This window comes from Abramis brama (genome assembly GCF_963993115.1).
Source record: "Abramis brama genome assembly, chromosome: 12".
Taxonomy (NCBI): domain Eukaryota; kingdom Metazoa; phylum Chordata; class Actinopteri; order Cypriniformes; family Leuciscidae; genus Abramis; species Abramis brama.
In genome coordinates this window covers 37,332,280-37,354,163 of record NC_139974.1, presented here as the reverse complement: position 1 = coordinate 37,354,163, position 21,884 = coordinate 37,332,280, and the positions used below count along the sequence as shown (strand labels likewise).

Below are 21,884 nucleotides of genomic sequence, written 5' to 3'. Positions count from 1 at the left end.
ACTCGTTCAGTGTGAGTAGGTTCCTTGCTGAAATCGCACAGACATCGCACAGTGTATGCTCGCCTTTAGCCAATTAAATTCACTCGGAAACATGCAGCGATTGTGTCAGGAATAGCCTTTCCGTATCAACGGCCTCTGCACTTATTCATTTAACTGCTGTCAGTGGGTGCCAATCAGATCACTAACACTGGAGGAAAAATATCATGCAGCTTGCAACAATCAGTAAAATATTCATGATTTTTAAGCGTTACTCTGCCATAAAAGACTTAGTCAATAGGTCAGTGGGAGAAACACAGACAGAGGCGTGCGTCTGAGGGGGTTCATAAACAAACAGAGTAAGGTCAGAAACATTATAACGCGGCTCAGCGCTGATGACGACACGCGATATCTAAACCGGATCCCTATCAGAGCTCTTCAGACAGTTTATGTTCTGTACTGCTCATTTGAAATGAGATGTGCTTCTGATAAAGGGAGCCAGCTCTGCTCCGGAAAATCTCACGGGTGAAATCTGACGTTGCAGTCAGACTGGCTCTTTAGGGATAAGGAATGAGGAATTGAACAGTCTTACTTTTAGACAGGCTTCCAGACTACAATTGTTCTTTTCCCTGACTTGCTCACCAAACATTACTTTTCAGGACATGTGCTCACAATTATAATTACAAAAACCAGTCCAGACCAGTCGGTCTTCTAGAAACAGAGGATGCCACCATGTTGAAATCACATGATCAGTTGTGTCTTGCTATTGACTGAGTTAGGGGCCGTTCACACGACACCGTTTTCAACTAAAAACGGGAAACTTTTTATGCAATTTGGCCGCTTACACGACAACAGCGTTTTGGCGGCCTGAAAATGCAAGCTTTTGAAATCGGGTTTCGAATGCAAGTCTCTGTGTAAACTATACAAAAACGTGAATTTGTGAAACGCTGACGTCATGCGCATGTGTGTTGCATGTTCAGTCTATAGGCGCGTTATATTTCTTTACAAAGTAACATTGCCAACTATTGGTCTGGCATGCATAACACTGCAGTTTTTAATAGTTTTCGCAGATCCGTGTGAACCTTGATTAGAACGGGCCTTAACTCTTGATGATAATAGCAACAAGAAAAACTTAATATAGTTAGTTAATATATAAGTGCTTTACACAGAATAAACATAAAGGAGCATCTAAACAAACTAAAAAAGTCAAACCAAATGACTTCACCTTGATTTGAAGCAGTGTCAGTCAGTAAACCAGTTTCATGCATCCAGACCAGTTGGTGTCAGTAAAGAGTTAAAAAACAACAACACTGGTGCTGTTGGGATGAATAAGAACCAGATAAACAAAAGATACGTTGAGTAGGTACATATTTTGAATAAGTAATTACTTCACGACCGCTAAAAAAAAGTACGTTCTAGTATGAATGTGTGTATATGAATGCAATCTGGACATCGTACTGCATCCACCATGATGTGTCATTATCATGTGATCTACCAGCTGCGTGGCAGCCTCATGGGATAGTAAAGTGTCCATCATATGCACACTTCAGAATCTCACCAGAAGTAGTAGATCATCCAGGTACTTTTACCGACTCTTTTATGAGTACTGTGAATTCGGACATCCTTCTTTTGTCACATACTGTTTTTCCCATACTATAGACATTATGTAGCTCCGCCCCTTTTCAGCGCTGGCTCGTTGTCTTTTGACTTCCGGTCTGTATTTTCACAGCGATCTTGCGTATTTATGAATGAACGCCTCGTTGAAGTGGATTTACTTAATGTAAAGTTAACAAAAGTTATCATGAGGATTGTAGTGTTTAAAGCAGATGTCTTAACAAATGTCAGTAGACCGAGAAGATTTTAAAACAAGCCGTTCATTCATAAATACGCAAGATCGCTGTGAAAATACAGACCGGAAGTCAAAAGACAACGAGGGCAGTGCTGACAGGGGCGGGGCTACATAAGGTCTATATAGTAGGGAAGTTTAAGTTTATTTAATACTATATTGTTTATGCCTCATGTGACTGAGAATGACTTTTGTTGGTGTAACCTAATGCCGTGTTTACTGGCGTGAGGGCGGGGCAACCTGTTACTCACATGAGATCCACCAATAGCAAACCACAACCATCCAATCAACTCCCCATGGACAAAATCAAGCCCCGCCCTACATTTTTATTGTTCAAATAGCCGTTTCACTCGGATAAACGTCACAATAGGGAAGAAAAGACTATCACAACTTCTGTTTCATGCTGACTTTAACTTCACTTACATTTAATAGAACCTGTTGGCCGATTTAAATGAAGTTACCTAAAAAGATCTAATAAAATCATGCTTCTTTCTCTGTCATGTCACTTTTTTAAATTCAATTTGTAAATCAGTGGGTTTATACAGCCAGTGTGGCGTTTCATCCAGCATTTAACTGATGTTTCACACTCATGGTCATGCTTCAGTAATGATTTATTTCAGTCATGTTCTCTGTTTTCCTGCCCCATTGTGTTCAATACACTTTCATATCAGTTTTGACAATCATAATGTAAGGAACAGCTGAGGATTGAGCGGAGACGGAGAAATGGGCCGTGTTTTTTACTTCAACTCTCACAGCGCACGGTCAGACCACTTTCAGTCTTGTTCTAACAGACCAAAGCCATTAGGACCTGACAGATTCAGAAACATGCTTTGCCACTGAAATTGATCAATTCGAGCAAACGCTGGCAAGGACTGGCCACAGTGATGACGCCATTAAAAGCTACAATTTGTTTCAGTGGTGTTTGAATTGTGATTGTATTATTTGATGCCAAATTCATTATATTGGGGTTCCTCTATCAGTGTCAGAAATGTTTGCTCCACATGTCATCCCAAAACCCAAAAGACTTTTTTTTTCTTCAGTAGAACATAAAATGATATATTTTGAAGAATGTTGGTAACCAAAGTGTTTCGGATCCCTTTAACAATTAATTACATTGTAAATACAATGGAAGTCAATTTGAACGGAAACTGTTTGGTTAATGTTCCACAGAAGAAAGAAAATCAATACAGTCAATCATTCAAGTCAATAATTTTTGGTTGGACTGTTGCTTTAAAGGGACATCTTTGTACATTATTTACCCCTAAAAGGATTACTCTAAACTACTAAAATGCAGCTTTTAGACCTTTATTAGAAACAAAGTTGTCCCTCAGTGAGTAAAGAAAGTAATTTTTGCACATTTGTTTTCATACAGTAAAGGCTATCAGTTAATTTATACTATATTTAACTTACTGACCTTGAAAAATGGCTGTATTGTTTTGTCAATGAAAAGGAATCGAAGCGATTTCATGTTTAGTTTGATTACCACAATAATTATAGTCTTTAAATAGCTTTGTGAGAGGAGGAAGATAAAAATAGCTCCTGATGAGCCCAAATCCACACACAAACCCAAGGATGAACATTTAGGACCCTTGACACTACTATGCTTGTATCTGGATGGCAAATACGGGTTACACACACATGCACATGTGTGCACGCGCAATAGTGGCATTCACATTCACGGAGAGCTTTGTGATGTTGAAGCACATATGCGTCTCCTTTGTAAGGTCTCTCATTTGATTCCAGATGCATCAGGTCATATATTTTGTGTAAAGCTGGCTCCTCCGTGTGCCGCACAAGGTTACTGTGCTAACCAGCTGAAGGGTTGAATAATGGTCTGACACTCCAGAGATGTGGATCTGTGGCAGATCCGGCGCTGCTGAATAATGCAGGAAGCAAACCATCAGCACACACACATCAGCACATGCACGCATCCACACACACGTGTAAATCTCGCAGAAGGACCACCCTGCACTCTTAGAAGAAAAGCTTCTATATGGAACTTTAAAGGCCAGTTCACACCGCATGGACAAACGCCAACAGACACCAGCAAACACTGATTGAACATGTTCAGAAGGGTGAAAACAAACTGAAAACCTACAGGGGTTACACTCAGGTCCAACAAAACTCAACAAACATGTTTGTTGGTGTTTGTGTGTGCGGTGTGAATTGGCTTTAATTAAAGGGTTCTGCCAGGTGCTTCATTTATATAACCTTTTACGGGTTCCCATCATGGGATCATTTTATGAATTTAGCTTTAATTGGCCCTCTAGTGGTTATAAATCAAAACTGCATGCACTTTGCAGAAGAACATTGTTTTGGTTGTGCTTCGGCTCTTTGTGACTGTGTGGATGAATATGGTTATCCTATACCATATCCTATACCATTTTTATTTTTATTTTCTTGCACCTTGAAGGTTTGCGTTCTCGAGCCACCAGGCACTGTTGTTGTGCGAATGAGCGGGCCGGAGCGCGTTAAAGGTTTTCTGTTAGAACGGTGTCATGTTAGCAGCCCCTAAGTTAATAACTAATGATCTTTGCAATGGAAGTGAATCGATCAAAACTAACTTTAGCTGGACAATAACTTTATCCTAGAGCTGCTGTAAAGCCAGAAGAATCTCTGTTACTTTAATTATTATCACTGTAAAGCTGCTTTGAAACAGTCCATATTGTGCTATATAAATGAAGCTGACTTGACTTGACTGTTCATAAAACATTCACTACTAGACTTAAGAGATATAACCAGTTTAGATGGGAAGGATCTCAAGCTGACTAGCTGAAGACGTTACTGTAGCTTTACCCATTATTAGACGTGATACTTTCTCGAAAATAAATTCCAGCACAGCGCTACAACAACCATAATGAAATCAGCCTTCACAATAGATGATTGTGATCTTAACTCTGTTAGAGAACTACATATGATATGCCAATTTATCTGTAATTCTGTTTTAATGCATTTTTTATTTAAATTAAATTTACAAATTAAACAGCTCGTAAACACTTTCACTAGAAAAACATGAAATAACCTGCTTGACATTAAAAGTATCAAGCAATCATTTAAGGCATTTCTCTTTATACAGAACCTCACTGAACCTTTTTTCCAATAGTGACAGGCCTAACACTTTATTTCGATAGTCCACTTTAGACATTCTACTAACTATAAGTAACTTTGCAACTACATGTCCACTAGCAGTCATTAGAGTATTAGTAGACTGTCTGCTTAATATCTGCTAACTCTTTATTTTGATGCTCCCCAACAGACATTATACTGACTAGAATTGTTACATCTCAACTTAATCTACTAACTCTAATCTAACAGTCTACTAATACTCTAATGAGAGCCAGCTGACATGTACTTGCAAAGTTACTTATAGTTAGCAGAATGTCTAAAGTGGGTTATCAATAAGGATATCAGATGTTTAAAATATCAACTGTACAGGTGCTGGTCATAAAATTATAATATCATCAAAAAGTTGATTTATTTCAGTAATTCCGTTAAAAAAGTTAAACTTGTATATTATATAGACTCATTACATGCAAAGTGAGATATCTCAAGCCTTTATTTGCTATAATTTTGATGATTATGGCTTACAGCTTATGAAAACCACAAAATCAAAATCTCAGAAAATTAGAATATTACATGAAATCACACAGTAATTACACAGTAATCCCATGGTCATTGAACCAGGTTTTGGTTATTTTGGCAGTGTGGGCAGGTGCAAATCCTACTGGAAAATGAAGTCAGCATCTCCATAAAGCTTGTCTGCTGAAGGAAGCATGAAGTGCTCTGGAAATGTCCTGGTAGACGGCTGCGTTGAGTGGACAGCACAGTGGACCAACACCAGCCGATGACACGGCTCCCCAAACCAACACAGACTGTGGAAACTTCACACTGGACTTCCAGCATCTTGGATTGTGTGCCTCTCCATTCTTCCTCCAGACTCTGGGACCTTGGTTTCCAAATGAGATGCAAAATTTGCTCATCAGAAAAGAGGACTTTGGTCCACTGTGCTTTATTAAATCCAGAGTCAACGCAGCCGTCTACCAGGACATTTTCAGAGCACTTCATGCTTCCTTTATTTTCCAGCAGGATCTGCACCTGCCCACACTGCCAAAAGAACCAAAACCTGGTTCAATGACCATGGGATTACTGTGTAATTACTGTGTGATTTCATGTAATATTCTAATTTTCGGAGATTTTGATTTTGTGGTTTTCATAAGCTGTAAGCCATAATCATCAAAATTATAACAAATAAAGGCTTGAGATATCTCACTTTGCATGTAATGAGTCTATATAATATACAAGTTTCACTTTTTTAACGGAATTACTGAAATAAATCAACTTTTTGATGATATTCTAATTTTATGACCAGCACCTGTATATTTAAAGTGAAATATCAGTTTTAACATGATGTTATTGGACTGTTTTATTTTCAGTAAGACTTTTAAACTGATTTTACTGTTAAAGTTAAAAGTCACTTTTATAAACAGCTAGATAGCAAGTGATTGGATTTCAGTGTATTACATATTATATAAATACAAATGCCATCATTTCTGTACAGACATGAAGCATAAAAGCAGTCTTAGCTCTGTTAAGATGACAGAAATGATAGTCATAACTCATGACTAAGTGAAGATGAATTCTCTGAGGACGAGTGGTAGATGTCTTGATGATCTGGTATGGATGATATGAGTCACTTATATGTTCACAGGTTTTCACAATAGTGTGAGCTTTGTCATTGGAAAAGAGGAGCTTTAATTACGAGCTGTTGAGAAGATGAGAGGAGAGGAATGAGACACGCTGAGGTGGAGAAAATGTCAGAGATCTGACCGCACCTGATCCGAATCCAAGACATCGTCGAGAAGCTCTTCGTCATGTCATGGTCCGCTCAAGACATCATGGGGGAAATCTCAGGAGTCAAATAAAGAGTAATTTACAATTCTTAGAAATGAACTGTGGGATTAAAAATGACCTGAAATTTCTGCACCATATTTCTGTTCCAATGTAATTATTGCTTGATTCTTTAGTTCATCTTTGTCAGGTAATTATTTTAAAATAATAAACTGACAAAAGGCAAAACCAATAAAATAAAAGTCAACTTAAAAAATGAATAAATATAAGATATATTGTGTAAATTGTGCTTCTTTTGACATGACACATAATTATTTAAGCTTGCGATGTTGCATATTAACTCTGCTTTCCTTCCTTTCTGTAGCTTTTTCATAGATTTTTCTGTCTATTAATTTAAGATGTCAATACTGCATCCCTGCACAGTGTTGTCTAACACAGAACATTTCACACACGTTTCGAGTAAAACTTGGCATACAAAGGTCAGAACAAGGATGAAAATTGATCCTTTTTTATTCTGAAGAGCATTGACAGATGGGATATAGGTCATAGACATCATGGATATTCCATGAAGAACAATATCTGACGATATCTTCCTTCATCAGCACTTGTGAAAATATACACTCCTGGGCAAAAAAAGAAAAGAAAAAAGTATTTAGTGGCCTAAATATTTAATACTTAGTGGTAGTATTAAGTTCCTTCTTTTATGTTTTTAACCAATTTAATCACAAATCATGTGTCAGGAAATTAGCAAGAATTGCACAAATACTGTAGATGAAGTAAATTAGCATGGAATAGCCTTTCCCAACTTACAGACAGATTTTACAGGAAGAAGAATCAGTGTTGAAGAGGGTGGATTGGAATCCACTGCTGCTTCAATGTATTTGTAAGAAGTGATTATAATCAAGGTATTAATCAATATTTTTCCTTCTAAATATCACATGAGTTGGATGACTTCTCTGGAGATTTTACTTTGTTATAGAAGTTACCAGTGTGATTAATGAAATGTTATTTTCATGCATTCTTTAATGTCAGTATTTGATATTTGAATGTATTAACATTGCTTGCCTATTTACTATTTACATTACTTGTCCATTGCTTCCAGAAATGAAATAGGGACTGGTTTTGTGTTTGAGAAAGGTCTTCAACATGTTAAAACACATAGGGGTCATTGAAGTCTATAGTTTAAGGGACCATTTGTCAGTTAAATCCTATAGTTTCCATTTAGACTAAAGTGTCCTATCCTGAGAGAAAGAACTTGTTATCTTGATGTTTTGAGACGAGACTCCTGTTTATAGATAGAGCCTGGCCAAATCCAACCTTGGAAAAGATGTGTGTCGGTGTGTGTGTTAGTCTTCTTGCTTACAGGTTAAGGAACCACTGGCATTGTTGGAGATTGACTGAGTTGTTGTTCGGGACATGCTGACACCCAGCAACCCAAATTTGCGACCTGGAAGGTCACGACGTGCCTAACTTCAGGGTCCGAGTGTCAGCGGCATAATCTATGGAGATATGCTTCTGTCTATCTGTATATGTGTGGAAAATTACTATGTTTATCAATTTCTTGGCCAATCAGAATCATTCAGCCTGTAAGTAATGACGTAGCTTAGACCTTGGAAATGGTATAACTGCTGTGATCTTTGTAACTGTAAGCGGGGCGGCCTACGAACTCCTGTGTGAGTCTTGAAGCTGACTTCTGCTGATGAAACTGCAAACTATCTTCAGTAAAACTTTTCTTCAATTTTTTATAATTCTGACTCCGGGTCTTCTTTTCAAACATCTGGTCCTTGGGTCCTAAACTGTTCCCCCTAACAGTGTTGTTCCACTCAATGTAAATGTGCAGTTCAAGAGTAGTTGAGAAACATCTCCCAGTTTATTGGAATTTAATGTGAGACCAAATATTCACTATAGGGTTCAAATCTGGACTCTGACCAGCCAAAACATGAGCCTGACGGATTTCTCAAGACACTTCTCGGTTGTCTTTGCAGTGTGTGCAGGAGCATGATCTCATCATTCCTCTTTAGATAGGGTTTCATTTGTGGGAAGCAAGCCATTCTGCAATATTCTCCTGTACTCCAAAGCATTAAATGACGTTTTACAGTGATGCTCACGCTCTTCCTCCATGCTTCACCGTGGTAGAGATGCTTTTATTATTTTCCCAGCAGATTTTCGAAGACGCCGCTCTGGAGCATCACCATGCAAGTCGTGTTTCATTGTGATTCATCACTCACACACAACTTCCCATATTCTGCCAAAAACTTCATTCTATCTTTGAAGTTTTTCTGAGACAGCAATGGCTTTAAGTAGTGTAGTTGCTCACGTTTAGCTAATTTCCTGACCAGTAAGTTGTGGTTAAGACAGTTACATTTATTTATTTATTTTTGTCCAGGAGTGTAGATCACAAACCAGACACAGATATGTGTGAATATAGATGGGCAATGACTTGATATATTTATCTTTATAGATAATTACATATTGTTTAACAGCTGTTGCCAGTTGGCGGTGTGTAACCCTCCAGACATCAGTGGTATTAACTGCCCACTCAAACAGGAGATTCAGAAAACCCTTCATTAAAAGACCTGTCATTAATTCTCTCGTTTTTGCTCAATTTAATCGCATGAATTTACTGTCGTAGACTTTTTAACTATTGTAATCACTGTTGCCAACATTTCACACAATCTTTGATACAACAATGAACAGATGAAATGCTGAGGCCGACTTTTACATGTGAATTAAATAAATGCTTATGAGTAATTTTATGATTTCTCAAGTAATTCTCTTATGAGAGAGAGAGGAAGGATTATAAGGGCATACTTTCTGATGACAATCTTCATGTCACAATGTTCACCAACATTCACTCTATACTCTTAAAAATTAAGGGTCTTTATTGGCATCTTTAGTTCCATTTAAACTTTCAAATGCACAAACAGTTTTATTTATGATTAACAAGAAGAAAAATGGTTCTTTTAAGAACTGAAAGGTTCTTTGGGGACCCTAAAATGGATCTTCTATGTCATGATTGTAAAAAAAACAACAACTTTCAGAGCCTTTATTAAGAGTGCATAAATGAAACATTCTTTGTGTTCAATTAATTAAAGCGATGTCGTGTTTCATTCAGACTGACTCACCGCTGGTTCTTCTTCTTAAAAAAAAAAAAAAAAAAAAAAAAACGTATGTGGTGACGTTGTTGCGTGAATACATCAGGCAGAAGGAACATCGTATAAATAGAGAAAGTTTCCCAGCAACCTGAAGCAATAGCAAGCAAAAGAGCCGAGGAAAACTTTCAACACTGGTTTAGCTGAAGCAGAAAGTAGTGATAAAGAGGATTTTTGTTAACTTTGAATCCTCCGCTTTGACTCGCGCATTCAGCACCATGGACAGCGTTTACCTGGGCGTTCTCCTCGCGCTGCTGTGCGTCTGCAGGGCTCAGCTCTCACTGGACAACCGACTGACCACACAAGAGGAGCAGTTCATCAAACGAGACCTGGTGAGAGAATAAACCACAGTGGCATATTATAGCAGAACTCAGCAAATACAGTTTTAACCTGTTGATGTAAAAAAAAAAAAGTTTCGGCATAATCTGAAAAACATTGCGAGCAGTACAAATTTTTTTTTAAAAACTTATCTATATTAAATTGAAAAGCTTCACTCTAAACTGTTGGTTTACATTTTTAACCCAATTGTTGGGTGTGTCCATAGTTGACCCAAACATGGATTGAAACAACCCAGCATTTTGTAGAGTGTTTGAAACTAACTGCTCCTCATTATGGAGACCGCGTAATTTGCTGTAACTGCAATGATTATCACAGTATCCTAACTTTTTTTTATTTTATATAAGCTAGCCTATATCAGACTACCTCAGAAATTCATCTTTAAATTCTGTTTAGTTTCTAATCTGTCTTCCGAATGAATGCTTTCTCGCCGTTTGCGTTTAGACTGAGGCGCTCGATGAACTTTTGGACGGAGATCAGGACAATCGGATATATGTGGAGAAAAAAGCTAGCGTCATTCCACGGGTAAACACATTACTCCACTTTTTCTTCTACTTCTTCCGATTATCTTACAAATAGTGTTCATCGCCAAGTACAAGCAAGATGTTGCCTATAAAAATGTCCCATGTGCTCTGATGTGTTAGTGTGATGTTGGCGAGCGCTGCGCGATGAAGCACGGACCGCGCATCGGGAGACTCTGCGACTGTCTCCGAGGAACAGCCTGCAACACTTTCTTCTTGCGCTGCTACTGATGCTCTCGAGCCTCGAGCAACTCTCTTCTCTCTCAGGCTTTGTGCGAGGAAGCTCGTGACAGCGACGCGTGGGAAACCTCGTCTATTTTAGTTTAATTGGCATGGGTGATGTATTGAAGCTGTATTGTTCGTACTCTTGACTATAAACTAGATGTGTAGCCTATGTTTAAACGTGTTTATTTATTTTTTGTTAATAAAATATCTTTAAGTCGCACTCATTCTGTATATTGTCTAAATGAAAGGTATGTCTACATTCTCTGTGTATTTATAATTTAAATATGTTTAATAAAAACGTAAAACACAGTTAGAAAAATATCTGGTGAAGATTATTACAGGGCTGCGGTATTTAATGATCAACAAGTGCCAGTATCAACAGCTGAAATACTCCTGAACATTTATTTGAATCACCATGAATCATTGGATTAGGGTTTCAGAGGTTCATGATAGAATTAATGTCAGTAATCTGAGGTTTTTCTCACGCAACAATGTCTTCTGACGTGTTTAGCACAGCTTTCTTCTTAACTTAGAAAAGCGACAGCGTTTTGTGATTATATTTGTGATATGGAAATACAAATGACAATGGCATTATACACTCTATAAAAATGCTGGGTTGTTTCAATCCATTTTTGGGTCAAATATGGACAAACCCAAACAATGTTTTAATTTTTTCTAATTTAATTTTTAATTTTTAATTCAATTTAAACCAAACTTGACCATATTTGAAACAACCCAGCATTTAGCCTACATTCCGATAGCTACAGACAAACTTGTTGGCTGAATAACTTCTGTGGTTACTGAAACGGTTGAAAACGATGTTTTGTATGCAACATATGTAAAGATTTTTTATATTAAAAGATCTGCGGTCGAAGAGCTTAGTCCTGGATTCAGACAAAAACAACACGCTCTGTTTTATTAAATCCTCTTTGAAACAAAGAGGATTACTGTGAGATCTGTCCACGAGTTTGTCGTCATTATGAAAGCAAGGAAATGTCGCAAACGCGATGGATGAGTTGCTTGCGTAAAGTGAAATCTGTCAACATGTAGTCTACTGGCCGCGATAAACACTAGAAAATCTCTTCAAACTACTCTGTTCTATCAGCCCATAAGGGGGATTAACCATATATATATATATATATATATGTAGATGCCTCATTCGACCGCTCCAGACACGTCGGCGCTCCGGCCATCTTGGAACGGTCAGCGGAGATTTTAGAGATTTAAATTCCAGAAGCAATGGGATTAGCTTTCACAGGTGAGAATGTGTTGGTTTGTGTTTTTATATGTATTAACTCAATATACGATTTTAATTTTTAAATAAGGTCCTCCTCAAAATCGTGTCTCTTGATGCATTCAAGCCATGTCATATAATAACCGAGATGATTAGAGCTGTTCATGTCCTCGGACTGGGAATTATGCATTGGCACCACTATCAACGCCTAAATGAATCTGCTGCGGTCAGGTGGTACAGCAGTCACGTGGTACAAGTAGGAGCTCTCAAACAATTCCCATCTTACAAGCTGTAATTATGATCTTATGATTCAATTATGATGATTGAAATCATGTAATTGCAGTAATTACAACATGGCATGAACATACCCTCAGTTAGGACCCCAAGTGATTCCATTGGGTAAAATTACTTTTAATAGGCATAGGCACTCTCTTTAGCACCTGATTAAATTTCCTACAAAATGAGATAAATGCTGTTTGAACTTCAATGACCATTAATGTCTGTATTAGTAAGCTTATGGACTAGCATAGCATACAAATACTCGATTAGCCTGATAATCTAGTTTATACATGCATTTGCACTTACCATAGGCTATTTGTATTCACACTCATCTTTAATGCAATTACTTGTTAAATTAAGTTAAATGTCCAAATATTTGTTATAAAAAGAATGTAAAGATGTTCAATAATTCACTTAATAGGCTATTATTATTTATTAATTAACAGTTTAACCAGGGCTGCCAACTCTCACGCATTGAGCGTGAGACTCACGCAATTGACACTTTTCACACGCTCTCACGCCACACATCCATTTTCTCACGCACAGAAAAATTGTGGAGCAAAGAGGTACTTTTAATACTAAACTAATTCTCAGCTCTTAGATTCCGTCAATTTTATTACGAAAATCAGACAAAAATACGTTTGGCGCTTGTAAATGTGACGTGACAGATCGCTGAGCGCCTCAGTTCAAGTGCACGTGAACCGATCACCTGTTACTTTTTTATTTAAAGACGCAGTACAACTTACCGAAAGTATACATAATATCGACCAATTAGTGTTTTTCAACCACGGAAAGAGGTCAATATAACAGCAGGAGAACAATTATGTCACATAACGTTACATTTACCTCAGGAAAGCCATTTAACGACCATAGCATGTTAATTAAATAGAAAAAATAGCTAGAGAGGAGATTTTGCTGAGCACTATATTACATATTTATTATATTTTTACTTATGTCATTAAATAATTGTTATTATAACAAAAACTTCATTATATTTAATTTAATATTATTTTTAACCTTTAATAATACCAGCAGATTGGGCCCTCTATGTTTACAGCATTAGGTGAGATTATTTTTTTAAATAAAATTTAAAATAAACATGTATTCAAAATAGTCAATATTGAATCAAAATCGGAATCAAATCACAAGAATGGAATTGAAATCTTGAAATTTTTGTCAAGCAATAATAAAAACTGTATCCTATACCAGTCATTGTACAATGTAAACATTGTAACATGTTGTCACTAAACTTCATAAAATTCGATTTAGTTACCAAATGTTTTGACAATCACAATTACACTTATTGTGATGCAATATTTGTTTTTACATACCCCCCCCCGTCAAAAAAAAAAAATCTCACTCCAAGCTAAACTCAAAAGTTGGCAGCCCTGGTTTAACAAGTGTAAGTATTTTCAATTTGTTTTATGTACTACAAGCTATACATATATTAAATAAATATCGTTCGTATGTACTAGCATAATCATTAACTGATTGCGAGGGAGGACCCGATTTTGCTTTGACCGTTCCAATATGGCGGATAGCTTACTTATCGCAGCCCATACAAACAGCCGCTAACGAGGCATCTATGTATATAACCTATATGATCAAGGAACAGGTTAGAACCTTTAAATCCCACGGCGTGAAAACTCGTCCCAGAGCCCTCGCAACAACAGCAAATAACAAAACAGCAAGCAACAAAAAATACAATGACAAATTTACCTGTACTTCTCGTAGCAATTCATTGTGTTATATACATTTATTCTAAAATCAGTGGCGTGGACTCAAGACCGCCAGACTACGAGCCGACTGGACCGGGCATTGTTGACGCGATTGAAGAGGTGAGTCGAAAAATTGCGCGTGCGTTTTTGACTTCAGCTCATTAGATAATCAGAAACCGTGTCATTCGTTTCAGACAAGAGATATCACAGAACATACAGAATATCTTCAAAGACAGGTCGTGCCAATTTTGAAGAAAAAGTTCAACCGTCTTCCAGGCGTATGTAGACGTCTGAAGAGGAGGAGGATAACAATTCTGGTATTTAATTTGTCTCTTGCTTATTATAAGTCTGAATATTGTGACAAAGACGATTGTCGTGTATATTTTGCAGTAAAGTAGCATGCAAAATTGAGCATTTAAGAAGACAGACCTTCCCAACTTACTTTATTTTATTTTTTAGGTCGACTGAAAATCTTCCCCGAAATTATTTTCTTGAAATTTACAGTAATATATTCGGTTAATTGTGAGGATTTAATGGCCATTTTTTATTCTTGTTTTCTTTTAATCAAATCTAAACAATTCCATCCCAGGTCCCAGGGTTTGCTAATCCCAAGTTGAGAAACTCTGGCTTCAAATCAATGTGCAGACAAACAATGTGTGCAGTTGAGAGGAACACACCTCTTACCATTATGTCCTTTTCTTCCTTCCACAGTGTAACACAGCAAAGTTCTGTTCTGCCATGGCATATTCTCAGCATGGCCACATCTGCTCCTGCCCAAAAGGATCAAAGTGCTCTCATTTCTTTTTATGGAGTTTGTGATCTCTTTTTTTTTTTACTTTCATCAAAATAACACATTGCACCATGACAGAATCATGTGACACCAGACAAACAATTCCTTATTCCCATTTATTCCTCTGTCCACCAAGGACAGAAAGCATCACACATCTTTCATGAAAATACCTTTTACATTTTAACATCATTAGAATTGACTACGGAACAAAGCCTGATGAAATTCACATGGCTTCCTTTTTAAATTGTGGAGATTAAAAACCACCAATCAGCCTTAGCAAAAAGGCATTACTCTGTTAAACCAATCATAATAAATAAACAAATGGGGAAAAGTTCTATACCCAAAACCAGGAGCGCAAAGTGATGGAAGAAAACTCTCAAGTTCATTGCAATATCACCTTCAATAAACAAGAAGCTGACACAATGCTGATATTTTGCTATGAAGATCTTTACAAATAAAGAATTTGAATAAATCTGATCCTTTTCATCCCATCAAGTCAAGCAGCTTCAAAATACACTCTAATGCAGCCTTGCATATATCAATCAAATCTGAATACAGAGCTGGTATTTTTGAGAACCAAGACATTTGTTCACATTATCGTATATAAAATATCTCTTAACTCATGAGGACAAAGACTGGAAGTAAAACACAATGACCGGGGAAAAAAAAAAGAGAAAACTTTAATAAAGGGCACCTACAAGTCTCTATAAATGTTTATACTGAAAACAAGGATTTAACAAATGACAACTGCACATATAAGATTAATTAAGCTACTTGATGTTCCTGGAAGAAACATGTCAATGTTAATAAATGGATTGAGTGTCAGTTTGGAGAAAGAAGGAAGTGTAGCACTTTCCAAAATGAACAAAAAACAAAACTTTGATATTCATTGAAACTCTGTCTAACAAACACATAGTGAGGAAAATTATCCCTCCGCTTTCACCATACAGTTCATTCTCAGTTTAACAAAATACTTGATGTGCTTCAGGATTATTTAAAACATGCAACACACACACACCCATATTCAATCTACACACCTTCACAGCATTTGAAAGAACAGGTATTTGCAGAGCTGTACATCTTGTACAAAATAGGGACTGTCTTACTCCTGTCTTGCATACTGTTTGTTGATTTGAATGGATGTTCACATCTAGTCCACTAAAGTTAAATCCTGCAGAGAAGCATCATCCACCAGTAATGTCAGTTGGGGGAGTAAGAGCACACCGTGTCCGTTCAGAGCTTTGTCTTTGTGCGTCCAGTAAGAATAAACCAGTGCTAAAGTCTGGAAGTCTCCATGAACTGTTGGGTTTCTGAGAGTTTATAACACCCTTAACTTTTAGTACGGTCCGGTCAACTAAATACATTCTATCTGTCTCCGAACCTTGTCTGAGGCTTGGCGGTCAAGTGAGCGCTGCCTTACGACCACCACTATTGCAAACACAACAGTGAGAGCCAGCATTGAGCCCTCAAACTTCCAAAAGAGATGCTCCTCCATTTTGGCTGAGCGACAGCTGAATGGAAAACAATGAGAAAAGGTGAATTCAATTAGTATGATTTTTCTGGAACACCAAAGAATGAATTATTAAGCCAGAAATAATTGGTCGCCCTTTATGTTTGTCTGTGGGTTTAGCAAATATTTAGCAAATGACAAGCATTGAAAAGAACTTGTGACTAAATGCAAGGGTAAATAAACTGGTTGTTTGAATAAGTACAGCGTTTTCTTTACTCAAGAAACACTATATATTTACATAAGGATAATGCTTTATGTATTTGAGGAGCAAAGAAGAGCGTCTTAGTCTAGCATTTGTCATTGAATAGCGATAGTTCACCCAAAAATTCAATTTCTGTCATTAATTACTCAACCTCATGTCGTTCGGATCTTTTGAATGCAATCTGAGAGCTTTCTGTCCCTCCATTGACAGCTACGCAACTACCACTGACGCTTCAAAAAGTTCTTAAAGAGATTGTAAAACGAATCCATATGAATTTAGCGTTTAGTCTAAATTTTCTGAAGAGACACGATCACTTTATTTGAGTCTGAAGATTGAATTTAGGCTTTTATTCACATATAGCCTGTGCGAACCTGAGAGAACCTGATAGAAAACACGTATATCTGACATTCACTGGTCAAAAACCTCAGAACTCCATTTGAGCTTGATTTTGGTGAATGTTAATATTAAAGCCACAATATCAACATAATATCATTTGCAAATAAAGCAGAGTTACAAAATCAAATTAAAACATATTTAACTTGTAGCTATTGGGGGAAGCTACTGTGACTTATTAAATGTAATAAATTACTTGTGGTTTAGAATTTGCATAACATATATGGACAGAGACTATTTTTATTATATTATTGTTAGCCAACTATGTTCCATTGAAGTGTGTTGGTAACAACAGAACTTGCGACTATAGTTGTCTTTGGGAAACGCACCCCAGAACAGGATCTATGTTACTCACCTCTTGAACTCTTCTCTGTTAGACTTCGTGCAGTTGATCGTTTCTACAAATCCTGTTTGGCTGCAGGCTGGTATTGACTTCTGAAAAGAGGGTTTGCAAAGCAAACAAAGGAAACTTTTCAATTAATCCTCACAAATGAAAAATGCGCTTCTTCTGGAACGATCACAATTCACTAGGGGTGCGCCAAAATATCGATATGGCGATATCTCGCGATATTTTCTCCCGCGATCGATTCTCGATGCGCTCTTGCCAAGTATCGATATTAAAAGCCGTTAGGGCGGGCGTACACGGTGCGAGTTCGGACACTCGGGAGGTCGTGAGATCAGTTTAACTGATAATCGCGTCAAAGCAGCTGGTACACGGCACGACTGTCCTGCATGAATTTTATCCCGAGCCGGCAGCAATCACGTGGGCTTTCGCGCTAAACCGTCATGTTGCGAATGGGAGAGAGAGAGAGAGAAAAGTGTGTGTGTGTGTGACAGTGACTGCGCACGCTGTATGGTTGCTGCCACTGAGGTATAGCCCCATCGACGTGGTTGTGTATGATTTGGCAATAGGGGACAGCTGGTGAAAAAACATGTTTAAAAATTATTGGGAGGTCGGGAGGTGCTCGTAACGTGCTCGCGAGCATCACCGATTCCACTCGATTTCTCCCGAGTGAAAAAAATCATCTGCAGCAAAACAAAAATAGTGTCTGTGACTGTTTTGTTGCAACTGATAAGACACAAGTTGTTTTTGTTATTGTGTTTCATCCAAAAACGAAATGGAGATTCATTTTCCTAATTAAAAAAAAAACTTTTTATTTCTTAAAACATGATATATTGTGAGTTATTACTGATAATATATCGATTATCGCCATATCGTGATATTATCGGTATCGTGAACAATGTATCGTATCGTATCGTGAAGTACCCAGTGATTCCCAGCCCTACAATTCACAATCTATCTACACATACATACATATATAAACAGAAATAATACTTTAATTCAGCAAGGAAGCATTAAATTGATCTACAACGACAGTAAAGGCATTTATAATGTTATAAAATATTTCTATTTCATATAAAAGCTGTTCTTAGTCAGCACAACTCTCAGCATATTAATATGATCTCGGAAGGATCAGTTCAGCTTTGCATCACTAAATACAAAATTAGAGATGCACGATATATCGGCCACCATATCGGTATCGGCCGATATATGCTCATTTTTTAGGTTATCGTTATCGGCCTGATAAGAAAATTTGTCTGATATATTAAAGCCGATAAATAATGTATTTTTCCTTCAGCTGAGACACTTCAGATGCGCACTGTTCACCATGATGGCTTTAAATTGCTTGAAATATGATTGGAATCACTTCAAATAAGAAAAATTTAGTTTTGTGCTGTGATATCGGCTTCATAAAATTGTGTTTTGGGACATGGCTTTTAATGGTGAAACTTTTGTTTTTATAATCAGGCTCTCAAAAAGTATATACAAATTTGGATTTCGATTTATCAGCCAATATATCGGTTATCGGCTTTCAAATATAAAGAATTATCGGTTATCGGTATCGGCCAAAATGTTCATATCGGTGCATCCCTATACAAAATATATTGTAATAATATTTCACAGTGTCACTGTTTTATTGATCAATTAAATGCAGCCTTGGTGAGCATAAGAGACTTCTTTCAAAAACATTAAATAAATCTTACTGACCCTAAACTTCTGTGTGTGTGCGCGCACATCCCAGACACTCACCGAATGGAAACCCTCGCATGCACTGCACTCTTTAGCCACCACAAACTCCTCCATCTGCCAGCATGGGGCTGTCATTGCCTTTGTCACTGCAACTGCATTAGAAAAAGAAAACACAAGGAGGATTATTACTAGATGAACTTGGTACGCTCTAGCAGAACAGTCTTTGATGAAATCCTGATGTTTGTACAGTAAGTACCTGCCGGCTTCTCATCGCTAAGAAGAGCTGCTCCAAACACTCTGGAATAAAAAAGGTGTAAATGAAACGTAATCAAAGCTTTTGTTTTGCATTAGGAGAGAATAAATTATTTTTTTTTCTCTTACCTGAGAGACACTAAGCCCCAGAATAGCGCATGGAGAGCCAGGATCCGGGGTCTCAGACAGGACATGGGGATCCTACAGTCACTCTCCATCACTCTGATGCACATGCGTTTATAAAGCAGCACAACTGACGATCACTGGCGGTTCATAACTCAAAGATGCTTTTCCTCAGAGCAGCGAAACATCCTAAGTATCTACAGAGACACACGTGAAGAAACGATGAGACTGAACGTCATGTAAACACTGATCAATACCATAGACCAGGGTTCCTCAAACTCGGTCCTGGAGGGCCACTGTCCTGCACAGTTTAGCTCCAACCCTGATCAAACACACCTAGCTGTGAGTTTCTAATGATCCTGAAGACATTGATTAGCTTGCTCAGGTGTGTTTGATCAGGGTTGGAGCTAAAATGTGCAGGACAGTGGCCTTCCAGGACCGAGGAACCCTGCCATAGACTGTGATGAAGACACACTGACAGGCATTTTGAAGATTGACAGTATTATGACCTGGGCTATCACGTGATGAATCAATACCAGTTTAAGTTACGTGTTCAAAAACAAAAAAACAGTAATATAAACAAGTACATCACTACTACAGTGTTAGAACAACAACTAAAAACCTCTAAGAGGTTACTTTGGTGTTTGCCAAGCGAACTTACACGATGTACACCCGTTAAACTTCAGTAAGTTATACACAGTTGTTAGCTAGTTCACTACAGGTAACTTAACGTTAACTTAGCTAACAAAAAGTAGCAAACTACTAAGCTACTTAAATGTCTTTTTAAAAATGATTAACGTACACAATGTTTATTAATCAAAGCATTATTTACATCACCTTACCGGGTTTTGTCTTATCGCTGAAAAATTCCAAGCGTTAAACAAACATAAACTCAGCGTTTGATCTGAAAACGGAGAGAGAACAGCTTCCGCCGCTTAACAAATGCCTCGACTTCGCCAACTCTCATCGGGGATAAACCGATAAACACACACAAACAGAAGTAGCGCTGATGAGCTCACGAGTTTCGTAAACACAGAAAGTGTGTTAAAGCTCCAACCAAACACAGTCCACATCATCATCATCATCAGGGCACGCGCAGTTACTCACCCGACATCACCATTACCCGGGCGTCCGTGAGGGGATCTCTGAAACACTGAACACTCATCGATCACTATATACACACACACACGACTGTTAGATCTGAATACGTCGTATTAATAGCTTTATTTACAGAGACCTCTAGATGAGGGCCTGCCTGCCATAGTGAAACGGAGAGGATTACGTCACACGAGACTGTGGGTTTCAAATCCGATTAAAGTGTATCGCCCTCTAGTGGAGCGGCTCTCAATTTTACAGTTTTTCTCAGTCGCTTTGGTGCATTTCTCACATCACTATTTACATTTGCACAACAGTTAGTTCAACCTCCACAAAATTTAGTCATTTGTGCACATCATAGTAGCAGTTTCTCATTCCTTCCAACAAATTGCAAATGCTTTTGGACATCCATCAATTGCTTTCATACAACTCTCTGCTGTTTTATAACATTATCATTTGCTTATGTCATGTCAGTCAAAATTAACTATACTTGTGAATGCTGAATAGTCATTCCATATAAAACTAATAGTCCTCATTTCATTGCTTGAGTCATTACATACAAAAATGTTGAACTAGTTGTCAAAATCTGTCAAGCAAATTTTACACATTTTTTAAAATCTTTTTTTTTCCTTAAAATGTCTCCTAAATTGACCAATTTCTCTCAGGTGAATCTCAGCTTTCACTGATGAGGAATGTCTGGATGTGCATGAATGATTACAGTACTATGTATGTTGTATGTTCAGTTCCAATATGTACTGCAATATTGTTTACAGTTGTGCACAGCTCTACCCAAAGGGAGTTTATGTTTGTTGTAAATAAGGGTGTATTTTTTCTTTTGCACAATGCTGTGAACAAATTAGAATTGCAAAGAGCATATGCAGTAAAAATGTGAAACATACATATTCAGTGTATTGTACTCAGTTACCTCAATAAATACAGTAATGTATAACTTTACTGTATTTTTCAAATGGCTGTGCAAATACTGTAGTATATAGTGCTGTCTTGAGCATTTTCAGGTAGTGTCACCAAGATCTGACTTTTTTGCATTGGAAAACATTTACAGAGTAAACTGTCATAATGAAAACATGACAAAGCCATTTGACTATCTTGTTCATAAACAATGGTGTCAGGACTTTTCATCTTGATGACACTGACACTTTCATTGACATGCTTTTGAGGAATGAGCTATCCATTTTGAGCAAGTGACACGCTTTTGCAGGTTATCAACTAGGTTTTGCAGTTTGTACTAATTGTTTTGAGAACTGCATTAACTGTTGTGCAAATGTAAATAGTGATGTGAGAAATGCACCAAAGCGACTGCGAAAAACTGTAATTTCCACAAATAAATAAAT

At 37.5% G+C, this 21,884-nt stretch overlaps 2 protein-coding genes and 2 long non-coding RNA genes across 7 annotated transcripts; 2 read left to right on the top strand and 2 right to left on the bottom strand.

Moving 5' to 3' along the window:
- Positions 1–5,013: 5,013 nt before the first annotated feature.
- On the bottom strand, positions 5,014–14,270 carry LOC311093915. 2 transcript variants are annotated; one of them, XR_014608502.1, is made up of 4 exons: positions 14,137–14,270; positions 10,056–10,151; positions 6,195–6,728; positions 5,014–5,249 (listed from the first exon to the last, which is right to left on the bottom strand). It is a non-coding gene; the product is annotated as an uncharacterized lncRNA (long non-coding RNA). The 2 variants fall into 2 exon arrangements; XR_014608503.1 differs by lacking the exons at positions 5,014–5,249; positions 6,195–6,728 and adding an exon at positions 7,163–7,293.
- Positions 9,892–11,207, top strand: cart4 (cocaine- and amphetamine-regulated transcript 4). Its single transcript, XM_084131569.1, has 3 exons — positions 9,892–10,154; positions 10,603–10,683; positions 10,803–11,207. Exons 1-3 carry the CDS (start codon positions 10,041–10,043, stop codon positions 10,908–10,910), a joined length of 303 nt encoding a protein of 100 aa, XP_083987695.1. The 5' UTR covers positions 9,892–10,040; the 3' UTR covers positions 10,911–11,207.
- Positions 11,898–14,393, top strand: LOC311093914. The gene is made up of 3 exons (XR_014608501.1): positions 11,898–12,162; positions 14,189–14,255; positions 14,330–14,393. It is a non-coding gene; the product is annotated as an uncharacterized lncRNA (long non-coding RNA).
- A 634-nt stretch (positions 14,394–15,027) lies between these two features.
- jtb (jumping translocation breakpoint) lies at positions 15,028–20,747 on the bottom strand. 3 transcript variants are annotated; one of them, XM_084131565.1, is made up of 6 exons: positions 20,545–20,747; positions 19,444–19,634; positions 19,319–19,359; positions 19,123–19,214; positions 17,386–17,465; positions 15,028–16,436 (listed from the first exon to the last, which is right to left on the bottom strand). In XM_084131565.1, exons 2-6 carry the CDS (start codon positions 19,545–19,547, stop codon positions 16,280–16,282), a joined length of 474 nt encoding a protein of 157 aa, XP_083987691.1. In that variant the 5' UTR covers positions 19,548–19,634; positions 20,545–20,747; the 3' UTR covers positions 15,028–16,279. The 3 variants fall into 3 exon arrangements, with proteins under 3 accessions (XP_083987691.1, XP_083987692.1, XP_083987693.1); XM_084131566.1 differs by having other exon boundaries at positions 17,386–17,462; XM_084131567.1 differs by lacking the exon at positions 20,545–20,747 and adding an exon at positions 20,280–20,542.
- Between the last annotated feature and the right edge of the window lie 1,137 nt (positions 20,748–21,884).